General features: G+C 39.4%; 1 protein-coding gene across 4 annotated transcripts in view; it reads left to right on the forward strand.

The window, feature by feature from the left end:
- PAG1 (phosphoprotein membrane anchor with glycosphingolipid microdomains 1) overlaps positions 1-6,969 on the forward strand; it is a 108,306-nt gene extending 101,337 nt beyond the window's left edge. For all 4 annotated transcript variants that reach the window (XM_027687924.1, XM_027687835.1, XM_027687751.1 and 1 more), the window contains one exon: positions 1,409-6,969. In XM_027687924.1, the coding sequence (XP_027543725.1) occupies positions 1,409-1,759 (351 nt within the window). In that variant the 3' untranslated portion in view covers positions 1,760-6,969. The remainder of the gene's footprint in view (positions 1-1,408) is intronic.
- The last annotated feature ends 7,793 nt before the right edge of the window (positions 6,970-14,762 follow it).

A 14,762-nucleotide genomic window follows, 5' to 3' on the forward strand; every position in this document is an offset into this window, starting at 1 on the left:
AGGGTTGAATTATTAGATGAGCAGAAGACCCATTTTTGTTTGGTTGGCTGAAATCCGTAAAAAGTAAGAAGTACTGCCACCTGCAATTCAGTGTCTCTCTAAAAAAAAACCAACCAAACAAAAAACAACCAACCAGACAAAAAACCAACCAAACAAACAAACCAAATCAACCAACCAACCAGACAAAAACCAAACAAACCAACCAAATCAACCAACCAACAAAAACCAAACAAACAAACAAACCAAATCAACCAACCAAACAAACAACCAAACCAGAAAAACCATCCCAGAATTAACAGAAGTGGTCTGGTTCATCTGCATCAGTGTTGCTTAACCATAATGGACATTTTCATGCCAATGTATTCTTTTAACTGGGCTGATGCAAATTCAGAGTGGCCTTGCATGCTTGGGAAAGACTTCAAACGTAAGAGAAGAGCTATGTTGCATTGTGATATTGGGTACCAGAGAAGCAGTGCAGAGAATATCAGACATCTGCCCTGTGCAAGAGTTAGTATCCACTTGGACTGGCAGAGGGAGTCAAGACTGATGCCTGTGCTTGGCACCAGCCCCAATAAGCCCTGAGCAGAAGAACATATGTGGATGTGGTCTTCACCTCTTCATGAAGCGCCACCTTTGTGCACTTCTTGAAGTATACCACCTCAGTAGAGGGGATTTTTAGAGCTAGGAGCTGGCTCCTCCCTCTCTTGTGTTTATAGATGAGAGGTTTCATTCTCTAGCATAAAGTTCTGATATGCAGTGACTGAGGTGCAGCTCCTCTTTGTAGGCAGAGTGTAGTCAACAGAGCAGACATTTTTTATGTTGTCTTCACATGACTTCGTGCCTCCTTAGTTCTGCCTATAAGCACAACAATTAACTACCCTCCTATTGGGGTGTCTGTAAAAGCAGAAAAATAGACACTACCATTAAAAATAATAACAAAAAAAATTTTTAAAGCCCCAAGGATCAGACAGCATCCTTCTCCTACATTACAGCAATTCAACCTGATCATCCATTTGATGCCTGTCTCCCTGTTGAGTCCAAATTGGCTCCAGGACCACAGCAAAATTTGCAAGAGCTCCTGCTCACAAAGCCATTCCCTTTTGCCCAGGTCTGATTTGCCTGTCAGGGATTTATGTTCAAAGAATTTTTACATTTATAAACTTATTTTATAAAGCCTCCTTTTTTTGAAAAAAAATCAATTTATAAATGCATGCCAGAAAAGAAGGGATTTGTAAGAAGTAATTTTTTTTTTTTAAGAAAAACCCATACCCTTTTAAGAAAGGATATGTTTTTATTAGAAGATCCTGTTTTTTCTTAAGTAACCAACATCCTTGTGGTACAAGTGCACAGACTGATGCACAAGCTTTATGCCATGCCTGGATACTCAGCAGGTGTCTCCTTTTCCTAGATCTCTGCCATGTACTCGTCAGTGAGTAAGCCGGGACAGGCCATCAAGGCACTGGATTCTCCTTACACCTGTATTCAAGAAATTGCATCTCAGAGGTCCCCATCTATTTGCAGTGGCCTCTATGCAAGTGTGAAAGACTTTGAAAACACCCTAAATTCTACCACTGTGCCTCAGTCAGCGGACAGACCAAACGGGGAGCTGGAGCCGGACTATGAAGCTATCCAGTCAGTGAGCCAAGAAGAAGACAGGACCTTGTCTGTGCCTAACACAAATCACACTGCTCTTTCAGGAGAGAATGACTATGAGAGCATAGGGGACTTGCAGCACCACAGGGAATTCACCAGACTTTAACTACTCTGGCAGCAGATTTCTCTGCTGATATTTTCAAAGGAACAAGTGAAACATGGAGAGGGAAGTGCTTCTCCTTTTGAGGAACAAAGCTAAGTATAGAACACAAGTTGAGAAGAGGCAATGTATGTTTCAGCCAGGGTGTGATACCTGCTAGGTTAACCTGGATGGTGGACTGAGGCTTATGGCAAAGGGTACATCAGGTCAGAAGGATGACCAGGACAACATAAAGGTTTCTTTATTGCTAGCTCTGAGGTGACCAGAATTCAGGAAGAAGTGAGTGCTATGCTTGGTGTCCCAATAGGATTACATACCAAAAAGACTGCCTTTACACAAAGCTAACTTCTCATTTTGAGAGATTATTTTCTTCAAAGTGTTTTTCAAGCATCATTTCTCATTCCAGTTTGGGCATCCACAATGTTGAGCAAACCATGGATCACTGTACCTCAACTCAGACTTGCTTTGCAAGGCTGGGGAAGGCGCACTCACTTCTGTGTTTTTTGCAGAGCTCTGTCCACATTCATTGCAACTAAAGTGCAAACAACAGTACTTCACAAGGGACCTACTCCAAATGTACTTGAATTAATTCTGTTGGCTTTTTCTTTCTTTTTTTTAATGTCAAGGGTTGTAGAATGTGACCTGCAGTATTTGAGATGTGTACTGGTATTTGTAGGGGTTTTGTTTGATTATTTGTGAAATACCACTTTAAAATGGCAACTGTCACCCTTAGTGTTCTTGCCGTGTTTCCCTTACATGAAGATAAATACCTACCCACGCACACCCCAGACAATTGTCATGTTTCAAAAAGTCATGCAAATGAATGCATTGGCATAATGTTTAGTCTAACCTTAATAGTGTTGAGTCATTTTTTTAAGAATTTTGCCCTTTTTTAAGACTTAAAATATTTTAATATGTTTGTCTAGTTTATTATATGGGAAAATTTATGTACTGTGTTAAGTGGATAATATTTTTATTTTTTACAACATATTTTTCATCTTCAAAGTTTTTGTAGATAACTTACTGGCTTTTGTAACAGGAAGAATCCCATTCTTTGTTTGGGCTTTATTTGGTTTTCGTTAAAATTTTTTTCCTATTTTAGAAGTAGGTAAATGAACAATTGCTTTAGGGTTGTTTTGTTGGCTTTTTTTGTCTCCTTGAGCAAGGATGTGGAATCTGCCTTGCTGTTTTTAAGCTCAAAATAGTGGAGTCTATGTAAAAGAACATGGCCAAAGGGCAAAAAAGAGGCAGAAGAGACAGTAGGATTTAGTCAGGGATAGCCACTAGTCCTCCTTGTTCTTCTGGTGAAAGGAGCACGAGAGCAACCAAGACTTTCTTAGTTTGAAAGCCACTGGTTTTTTAAAGATGCCGAGTTATTCTGTTACTATGAAAACCAAAGTACAGTGCTTGGATGAAATAAGTAGGTACTGGATTGCTATGTATTTTTACTCAAGAATGGTACAATAAATAGTACAATGGTACAAGAATAGTCCAGCAGTAGAGAACTGGCATCGTGTGATACGCATGTGTACGTGTGTGCACATATCCCCATGTATATAAACATACACTTGTAATTTGGACACAAGTATAAATTATAGTCCAAGCTTGGTAACATACACATATGTAATATATGGCATGTGCTTGAAGAGCAGGGTTTTTTTAATTCAAAATAAACAGTACATAAACTGAGATTGGCTTATTCTGTACTAGCCAAAGCAGGTTTAGTTTCAGCTCAGTTGACACTGGGTTTTGATACACCAGATTGAGCCCTTCTCGGATCACTGGCCAGTGCTCAACATTACTTGGTACTAAAAAGAGCAAACACAGATCAAAGAAGTGTGCTGATTTATGGGCTTTGCCTGTAAGTACAGCTCTGAGGAGCAGTGCAAGTGCGCAGACAAACTGCCCACGGGGTGATTCAAACTTCATGAATCCTGACCTCATGCAACAGTGCAACACACTTGATCTATGACTCTCATCCTCGGGGGTGAAGCGGAAGTGGTTCAGACCAGTCTACATCCATCTTGTTCTTGGCCAAGCTGCCATGTTTTGACAGCTGCAGCAAACCCTTTGCTTCCACTCCACTGCAGTGCTCTTTAAAGCTGACTTTGGTCTTCCTTTATAGGGTTTTTACCTTTATAAAAGTTTCTGTTTCTGTTCCCTTGAATGTGAATTCATGAAGTTCGCCTTTGACTGTTCTCTCCTTCTACATCACACTATTTAAGGCCAAAGATAAGATGCACCACGTTTCAGAAGATCTGCTGTGCTAAGTCTGGAGAATTTCTGAAGTCTTTAACTATGGGTTTGCTCAGGGGTACTGGTTTATATATGTAGTCCTCCGTATGACTCCTGCAGCTTAGTGGCAGGCATACCTCAACTCCTGAAATTCCCACATACATAAGATGTAGTTATCCCTTTACATGGATGACTGCTTTTGGAGAAACAGTAGGAATATGAGATTTGCCAGGTTCTCCAGTTTCAATTTCAAGACCAATTCAAAGACAGAGATAATGCCAGTTGATAGCAAAGAATAACACTGATCTCTTGATTGTAAAATTTTAAGGTGCAAAAGAAAAGCAAACATCACTCTAGAAGTGCCCCCATCAAGATCAGCAAGTGAAAGGATGGTGGAGGACTGTCCTGTCACTCTGTGGTCTTTCACAGCTGGATCAAGAATGTTGGTTTGGAGAAAGGGACACAAGACTCAGCTCCTTCCTTCCTTTCTTTCCTCTGTTCTAACAGCTGCACCTTGAGACTTCCCTTTTTCATGGTGAAATCCCTCCCCCTCTCTTCTTTCTTTGGTTTTATTTTTAACCTGTGTCATACAGCCTCACACTGGGAGCTGGTACTGTGTCTGCAGTTCTGTGGTACTGGCACGTTCCTTCCTGTTTAAATGACTCTAAGGCTGGTGAGAGCCTTTTAATTGTCAACCAGACCCTCAGCCTCATGGAGAAGCAACTCAAATTTTGGATTGCTGCTTGTGGGATGTGTACCTGCCTTCAGCCTGGAGACACACACACGCGCGCGTTGGAGTTGAGAGCTGCAAAAAATAATTACCCTCCTGAACAAGCATGGACAGGGGAGTCCATAACTTCCCTAAAATCTCCATTATGTAGTCTAATGCTAAAGAAAAATATTTTATAACTCAGTCCAAGGTTCTTACGTGAATAATTACATCTCTTGACAAAGAATCAAGTTTCTGTTTTAGTTCCCTCTTCCCAGAAGATCTGTTCCTTTATAGCTGTTGCCAGTGCTTCCTTTTCACTAATATATCAGATAGAAAGATTTTTCCAACAGTAATTCCCAAATAGATTAATTTGATTGTAAAGAAAAGGGAGTCTATTCTGCTAGTCCCTTTATTGCTATTTTTTCCTTTTTCACCATATTCCGAAATAAAATGTCAACATCCAAAATGAAGTACTTGTTACCTGGTGATCTTTTCAGGGGAAGCTTCACAGTCTATTTCTTTGTTTCCATTTTTTGGCATAACTATATAATAAGATCTCACATCAAATTGCCACAATAGGGCCAAGAGATGCTTTAATGTGTGTATAACTGCACTGGTGAAAAGGTCTTTTTGATTTTCCTCTGGGAACTGGTAGAAATAGGAAATGCAGTTCAGACATCTCTTCCATGAATCCGTGTCTCCTGTGGGAGTTGGTCTTACCACATACTTAAACCAGTACTAACCCCATACATAAACCAGTCATTCCTTTCTACCATGAGTGTAGAATTACTTTCTCAGTCACAGAGAGAAACAGATTCTTTGCAGATACCTGTAGCACAGGCATGTACCTAATTACCACAGTTAAATCAGTTATAGTGCCTTTTTTACAAGTAGCTAGTACTTCCATACTCTTTTCCATACTGTGTGTGTTTAACTCAAAAGTACAAAGGGACAATCCCAACATTTACTTGTCTAGGTTGGAAACATCTTTATAGAGACACATTTAATGTACTGGAACTCAGTTGGCCATACAATAGCAATAGTAGCTCACAAACATTCTCTAAAAAGCCCAGTAATGTAGCTACGATGACTAAGCTTTGCAATAAGAATTATCATTCTTCTTTTGAAGAGCCTAAGTTTTTCAATAGTGAGCATTCAGGGAGGTGGTGTCCATGTCAACTGTGAACAATTACGTGCTTCAGTCTTTCTAGTAATATAAATGGCAGGCTTGCTTACATGTAGCAGGATTCATGGGGTAAGGGATGAGTACGTGTAGGGATTCATATTCATGAGTCACACAGAGTTGGACCATTTCTACAGTTGCAACTGGCTGATGACCAGCTGCCTTGTTCATCTATCGTGCCTTCAGGGACTCCATCATGCCGGGATCCTTCTGGGCTGTGTGCTTCTCCATGGCTCCCTGAGCAGCTCCTGTCCGCTGTTTTGATCACAATTCTGTATATGCGGTGCTCTCTGTTCAACCTTTCAATGGTGCTTTTATAAGATGCTGGATAAATGGTTTCCATGTGCTTTCTGAAAGCTGGTGTGTAAAGCCGTGGCACAGAGTGCTCTCTCTGGTATTGTCTGCTTCCCAGAACTTAGCGTTAACTGTGGTACTCTGACTACAAAAGCTGACAGTGCTGCCCTGTCTCTTGTTCATCCCACACACCGCCAGAGTGGGGTCACCACGTGTAACAAGCCTGCCTAGGTTGGGCCACTGGTGTTTAAAAGCAGCCATTCAGGCCAGGTGACCTGGCTTGGAAGCAGCTAGAGACATCTCATCTGTGCACTGTAGGATGGAAACATCCCAGAGCCGAGCTCAAGGACTTTTTTCTGTCTTCTACTGTGCATATACATTTGTTTGCAATGTGACTGTAAGAAATCTGTTTCTGCAACAAACATTTTAATTTGGGCCACACTCTAATGAGGGACTTTTGCTGTTAGGCAAATAACCAGTTATTTCACATGAGTGTTATTTATTTAGGTTGAAACATGCCTGGATAAGGCTGTTATGTGCTTCACAAGTAACTTGGTGTGTGTAGTCTGTTGCAAAACAGAAGAATGCAGAAAGATGCTCAGCCTGACAGATGCTCATGTGGTGATGTGCTGAAGGCTTTCAAGGGCAGGTCTCTTCCTGGGAGCCGGGAACATAATTACTATTTATGTAATTTCATACCCTGGTGCTGAAGCTGATTTGTAGCATCTCTTCTGGGATGGTCATGGCTGAAGACATTGCCAGAGCAGATCTCAGCCTCAGGGAAAAAAAAAATCTATATAAAATATATATCCCTTACTAGCTAGCAAAATATGTTCAGGATTGTGGTAAAGATAAATGCTACAAATGGAACATCACAGTAATAAAAACACAGGGTTCCCTTTCTTCAAGGAGAAAGAACCCCTTTTGCCTGGGCCAAATGATCCCAGGCTTACAAAAAGTATTAAAGAAATTAATTGCCAATGTGATAATTTTCCAGGAGTACATTAGGATATCACATACACTAGACACTGTTCTTTTCTTCTGGACAGCAGAAAGATGAGAGCTTATTTGTAATACAAGGTTTCCATTGATTAATTGATAAAACTTACTTCACATACAATCCAAAGTTCAGCAAGAGTGTCTACACAATGTAGATATATTTAAGCTATCTCTTAATGATCCAGCTCAGATGTTGTATGCAGAATCATTAGAACAATTTAATGCTTGGTCTGACCTGCTCACATAGCTTACTCTGGCACCCCAATTTCCATAACAAATGCTTGTATTATCTTGGCATTATGTACCCATTGGCCTGTGCCCAGTCTATAGATAATACAAATCTTACAGTTCTGTTTTTTCAAGCTCCAAGGTTTTGTTTTTGGAGGTCTTCAGTTTTAAACTGGCCACATCACTACAAACATGATAGCAAAGTGCCTAGAAATACAGATGTCTCTGTAAAGGTAAACATGTTCACTGTTATTGCACAGCTACCTGATTACTGTATGTGGTACTCTCTTGCCAAGCACATTCCTAAATGTTTGCTTTCATTTGTGGTGTTTATTTATTGTTATAATGGCACAGTCTGACAAGGTTTTTTTCTCTGCAAATTCATTGGCTAATTTTAACTAGCATATGTTTGTACAGAAAATATAAAACGAGATTTTTGCTAGTTTAGAAAGCAACTGTGTTATTTCTTATGATAATGCAACAATCAGCTTAGATTATTTATAAAGTATGTAAGTATCACTTGACTTCAGAATGCTTCATTGGAGATTTCAGAATGCCTCCTGTTCACTGCACGACAACGTAATCAACTCTTAATCTTCTAATATTGGCCAGGGGTGCAACCGGACATGCCTGTCTCATATTGGCCTTTTTAGCCACCAACGCGCTTGCAACAAATGTGGGTAGAGCCCTTCCCAAATCTTCGTTCGCGAAGCCTAATCATGATTGGCCAGGGGGTTTTAAACCTTACAAATACTATTACTTAAAAAATGACAGTGTTAATGTTTTGAATTCCTAATGTCTGCAAAGAGACTCATATTTTAACTTCCAGCATAGGTTGGATTTGGACTAGCCTCTTATTTATGGAACTGCTCTTCCCCACTACATTCAGCTGTCACCATCTGAGTATCTCTTCTGTCCTTAGTGAAATATGACAACTGTGCAGAGGGCACAGAAACTGCATCACATAACAGTTCTGAATGGGACATTTCTAATGCATCCATGAGATTTAAGAGCCTGGACTTCAGTCAGATGTTTTGGGGAAATGGCATCCTGTCTGAAGGCTATCTGTGGAGGTCTTGTCTTCACTTTCTTTCAAGGCAAGAAGTTCTGTAGGTTGAAAGCACTCACCTGATATTCAGAGATGTATGTAAAATGTGAATTGTCACAATGTTTAAATGTATTATTAAAAAAACACCTAAGAGCACAACCTTCTTTCTCACATGTCTGAGGATACTGAAACTTGGTCTTTATATCTGACACTGTTTGAGAAGGGTCACATAACAAGTCTCTTCAGAACATCCTACCAGCAGACAAGTCTTTGAATGATATCTGGGTCACACTGGTGGCTCCTGAGTTTCTGCATGTACTACCTTCATTATTTCCAGCAGGGCCTATTTCGTCTCTGTGGCGATGACTACTTAGGAATGGCCCTTTGCTTCACAGTCCTGACCTCTTTAACTTAGGAAAGGAGATGTGAGCTGCTTCTCCTCAGGAAAGTGTGCTAAGAGCCTGCACACCTAGAAAAGAGCATTCACTGTCAGGGCAAGACAGGTACAGCCCACTGCACCTGCTAGGAAGAGAGAGGTAATGGAACAAAAGCTAACTTTCATTTGCACTTCACCCATCTCAGAGACCACCTGTTTAGAAATATTTTTACAGTAGAAGAGATCATAATTAAGGGACAAGTTGCTGAGAATCTCACAGGAGACGGATGGAAATGTTTACTCGTCTCAGTATTCCCTATACCCAGAGAGGCAGGGGCAAGTCCTCTTTGCCTAACCATGATGCAGTTGGATCATCTTTTATCAAGCCTCTGTATCAACAGAACTGAAATTAATAAATAAATTCTAAATACATGTTTTTGTTCAATCATAAACCCAACATGGACAAATGTAGGTGCACTAACATTAAGAGCCATGTGTAGATCTGGACTTGCACAGATGGGGAGTTTTTAGCAAAAAACCCCAACCAACTAAACAAAAAACAACAAAAAAAACCAAACCCAAAGAAACAAAAAAACAACCCTAACTGGATTACTTTATTTAATTTACATGAGCTGAGGGTGCAGGATTGGGCCCTAATACTGAGTTTAGAAGAAGTTTGGTTTGGTGCTAGGTATTTTTGTTTGTGTTTTCAGTGAAATATATTTTCTTTCCATTATATTAGTGAATTGATATGAGTTCCATAAGAAAAACAAATACTAGTCTGGTATACAGATAATTATGTCAAAAATAGCTAATTATTAAATCATGCCTTAGTAAGAGTCACTTAAAATTGGGTGCTATAGGAGCTTCAGCATAAAATTGCTTTACAAATGGAACATTGCTTAGAACATAGTGAATAAGTATTTGTAATTACAAACACTTTCATTTATTTTATCCATTGTTTTACAATGGAAAAAATATGTATTACTGGAATATTTCCCAGCAATGTTCTCTTACATAATGTTCTAGCAACAAAATGTGTTTTCTGGACAACCATTTGAGTCTCTGGTCAGTGACACAGAACTGCAAAACATCCTCAAACCACTATGAGCTTGTGAAAAGAGAGGATTAGAACTATCTCTGGCTATCTTAGAGTGGATATAGTTAAATATACTGTGAAGTTCAGACCTGTAGGCAGTGAGAGCAGTTCAGTGCTTAAATGACTATGCTGCATAAAGCTGGAGTCAATGCATGCAGACTTCCAAGATGGCACTAGCTAAGGCTTGTTTGCTACATGAAGGGTTATTTGGCTTGCTGCCTGTTTGAAACCAACACAGCTTTATCAACGCCACTGCAGACACTGAAATATTGTAGTTTTGTAGAATGTATGTTCCATAAATTGTAGCTTGACTGTAATTGCAGGGCTTATGCTACTGTTAGAGCAGTTCGGACCCAACACTAAGTTGCATTTTGTAAATTAACAAATGCCATTAAATTCCTCTCAACGCTTTGTAATAGTATATAGGAGTTGATGTAATTTAGTCATACCTTTATTCCAAGAATCTTCATCAGATGTTTCTAGCCAATTCAGCTTTTGGCTGCTGAAAGCACAGTAGGCAATTACGGTTATTTACTGTAAATGTGGACAAGTTTTATGTAAATATTTCAGGGGTAAAAATGCTACATGAACATATGAGGCAGTTATCTAAAACTAAGAACACAGGTCAATAATATAAAATACAGATTTTATTTATGTACACTAGTATCCTAATATTTACTTGTTTATATGTAGAAAAAAAATCGTAAGATTCTGTACTGTACTGTTAAGAGAGGCTCTGACATTTTCTCTGGTAATGTATTTGCAAATTACTTTTGAATTTATTGGAAATCCATGTAAATTATGTCAAATGGGAAACATGTTACATTGCAATGAAAGGAGCTGAATTCAAAAATCCTGACAAAATTAATTGGATCGAAATCTATATATAAATTCAATTGCCAGACAGAATAAACCACAATAAATAAGCTTTGCTTTTGCTTAGTGATTGTTTGTTTTTACCTGTGCTTCTTTTTGTTGTTTTCTTAACAAATATTTTATTCAGTCCTTGTAGTCGCTTCCTCTTGCAGGTCTTAAAATCTGCATTATTTGATAGAATTTTATTTGTTCTGGGCATTTTGTGTCGATCTCATTATCTGACAAGAAATATTAAGCCTTCGTTGTACTATATAGCACCTTACTCTTTCCAAAGCCACAGTCCAGTCCAGATTCAAGCATGCACATAAAAGCACCAATTTTGTGTCTAGACAAAAGCAGGAACTTCCATGAATATTGTGACACTATGCTCTTTAATGCAGATAACAATTTTGGGTTTGAGCCTTTGAAAGTTGTGCAGCTTTTGGTATTTTTAAAGGGCTTCAATTACCAGCCTTATGGATTATCTTCTGAAATTGCCGTGGCATTTGATTCCTTTTCTTTGCTAAAGAAGCTCTCTAGGTAATGTTCCCCAGCCATTTGCTGCACTGTTCTGTCAATAGCAAGACACTCATTTGTGTAGAAATACTTTAAGAGCATCCTGAAGCATTTCGGAGGCAGCTGACTTAGTACCACAGCTGAATATGTAACACAGATTCTGCATGTAAATCTAACACAAAGAAACGTCATCTTTTAAAAGCGCCACTGGAAGAAAGCTGCTGTACACTAGAGCATGAGGCTGAAATAGTCCCTAGCCTGCTGGGACTTGCATTCTCCGTGCCTGGCACCTTCCTCCTCATTATCTTTAATTACATATAAGAAAAGAGCAGCTTTACTCATTCAGTGCTAAGTAGTTACTGATGAACAGGTTCCTGGAAAATTCACAGTGCAGATAGGGGTTTTTTATGCTGGGCTGAGAGGCTGAAGAAATTATACAGGCAAATAGTATCTGTTCACTGTCAAAGTGATGGCTCTTTAATGTTTAATCTGGGTAAGTGTATTTTAATACCAAAGATATAAAGTTACAGGTCAAATAGAGGACTTGTAAAAATAAGGAATATTTCATGTGAAAAATCATTCAAGATCTCAAAAGTGTAAAAGAAGATTGCTTTTTATTGAACATTTGTTCATGGACCAAGAAACTGCAAAATATGTAATTCAGTGTAAATTTTTTATTAAGTAACTACTGAATATTACCCAATACAGGCTGTTCTTCTGAAAAATACATGCATTATTATTGTCAAGAGTACCGTATCACAGATAGCTTTTTTTTTCAGTTCATCATTCTGAACAGTTGCTATCAGGCATAAAATAGCTCTATTACAATGGTTAGCTTCAGGTTTTAGGCCAACCATGCAGAACTATAAATGTGGCTGGTTGAAATATTGAACAATTTGCCCAGGTTCTGGCTAATCGCATAGCTGCATACACACACTTGGGAATAGAAAGTGCAAGCACTTTCTCTCCACTGATCTTTGACATCACTTAAAAGTAAAGCTTTAACCTAATGGGAGCTCGGTATGGAATCAGGAGTATGCTGCAGTGACACCTGGTGTTTAAAATAGAATTATTCCCTGTGAAGTGTGGCTGACAATTTACTTCTAATTGGGTACATACTCACTCAAAGACTCACAGTTCACCCTCAGTTCATGAAGCATAGCATTAAATAGAACTAGAAAGCATTGGAGCTAAAGAGTGGTTTGACATCACTTGGTAGCAAATGTGTCTAACAGATTTGTTTCAAAAGCCCAAAATTGCAGTGACATGATCTTCTAGCACTCTAGCTGGCACGATACTTTAGCACTTCTTCTTCTCAGTTGGTTATTACATAAATGAGATTGACCCTTCATATAACTCACACAACTGGAATTTCTGTGCAGCCTTTGTGGAAGGACTGATAGGCAAGAACAGAGAACTGCCAGTTCAGGCAGAAAATAGGGATCCTGTGTGTGTTGCGGTGCTAAAAAGCATATTAGAGCTACAATAGATACTTCTGAAACGGTTCTTGCTAAAGAGTTTATTGACCAAAGTAGTCAAGATCTGCATATTTACAGCTGTGACTGAAGTGGAATGTAAATCCCATCAGCAGTTAATGTAATTAAGGATTTTTAAGGTAAGATAATAATAACACGGAACATTATTATTAAAGATTTCAGTTTGCCACAAGATGAACAAGAAATAAGGAAGATCTCGTAGTAATCTCTATATTTAGACTGCTGGACTATTTCTATTATGCAAAAGTTTTGTGTGACCTGTTTTGAGAAGCACATATGTGCCCCATATTTTATGTAGTTAATCTTTGAAATCTGGCAAGGGCAAAAGTCTAAGGCTGGCATTGTGTTTTTCCTTTGTCTCATAAAATTCTGTTGAGGGTTTGGCTGAGCTACAAAAGTCAGATTATCCTAAAAGTTACTGTTTTCTTTCCTTAATTTTTCTGGGAAATTATGGGAGCCTGCAAAAACAAACAAACAAAAAACAACCTCCTGAACCTGAACCTTCTTAGGCTGCATTTGTGTCTCCAGTCAACCAGCAGAGAGTCAAGCCTTGTCCAGTAGATACTTGAAGGTTGGCACTCAAACTAGTGTTCAGAGGTCTTTCTATTATCTCACGTGCAGCTTATTTTCAGCAGCAAAGTACAAAGGAAAAAAAAGGATCTGGGAAAAATCTGTCTGGATGGGATCTGAAGAGAGCAAACAGCTGCTGGTCCAAGTAATGTAATGAATCTTATAACCCAGCAGTAGAACCAGCAATGTTCTGGGTTAGAGGGCTGAGGCTGTCACAGGCTGGGGAAGAGGGGTGTCAATACCTAGTTCCTTGGGTACTCCTTCAGGTTATTTTGGAAGATAGTAACATTTGCTTTCTGACAGTTTTATGCACCTCTCCAACTCACCATGATCATTCAAAGATAGTCAAAATGCAATGACATCAGCAAGCTCCCTTGGCACTTTTGGGTGCATCCCGTTGGGGCCCACGGACTCACATATGTCCAGTTTGCTTAAGTATTCTCTAACTTGATCTTCTTCCACTGAGGGTATTTCTTCCTTGCTTCAAACTTTCCCTCTGTCTCCAGGTCCTTGTACTGCTGAAGGCTGGTCTTTCTCACAAAGACTGAGGTGAAGGCGGCATTCAGTACCTCAGCCTTTTCCACGTCCTGTGTCACCAGGACCCCTGCCACCTTCAGTAGCAGCAGGCCCACATTCTCCCTTTTGCCACTGATATAATTACAGAAGCCCTTCTTGTTGTTTTTGACACCCCTTACCAGATTTAATTCCAATTGGTCTTTTGCTTTCCGAAATGTGTCTCTGCATGCTTGGACAGTGTCACTATATTCCTCACAGGTTTTCTGTCCCTGCTTTCATCTTTTTTGTGTGTTTGAGTTTTCCATGAGCTCTCTTTTCATCCATGCAGGCCTCCTGGCATTTTTGCCTGACTGCCTGCTCCTTAGGATGGACCCCCGTTGACCTTGGAGGAGTTGAAGCCTGAATATCAATCAGCTTTCTTAGATCCCTCCAGGGCCTTTTCCCATTGGACTCTTTCAAGGAGATCCCATCCAGCCATCTCACTCATCAAATTAAGGGATTCTTCTGGAAAAGTAGTACTGTGCCCTTATTTTTAATTACTTTGTCTTTAATTGCTTGATCAGGTGTGGGGTTTTTCGCCCCACAGAAACTGTGTCAGTGAGTTTTAAGCATTAAAATAAAGAACAAATTTGTATGAAGTATGTGAAGGTATTTGTAAATATGAAGTTTCTTTCTCTCCAGATTTCGCAGCCTAGATAACACAAAGATTTGGTACATGACTGAAAGATGTTAATTGCCACAGGTCTCTGACACCTCTGTAAGTGACACTATGAAGCCTGATAAGCGGAAAGATAAGATGACAAGGATCCTGTCTTTTATAATTTGCAGCTAAAATACTCATTGGGCAGATGAGTGCAAAGAGATAAGTGAGAGTAAAGTCCA

Source organism: Neopelma chrysocephalum, unplaced genomic scaffold, assembly GCF_003984885.1.
Source record: "Neopelma chrysocephalum unplaced genomic scaffold, ASM398488v2 Primary Assembly neopelma1_22, whole genome shotgun sequence".
NCBI lineage: Eukaryota > Metazoa > Chordata > Aves > Passeriformes > Pipridae > Neopelma > Neopelma chrysocephalum.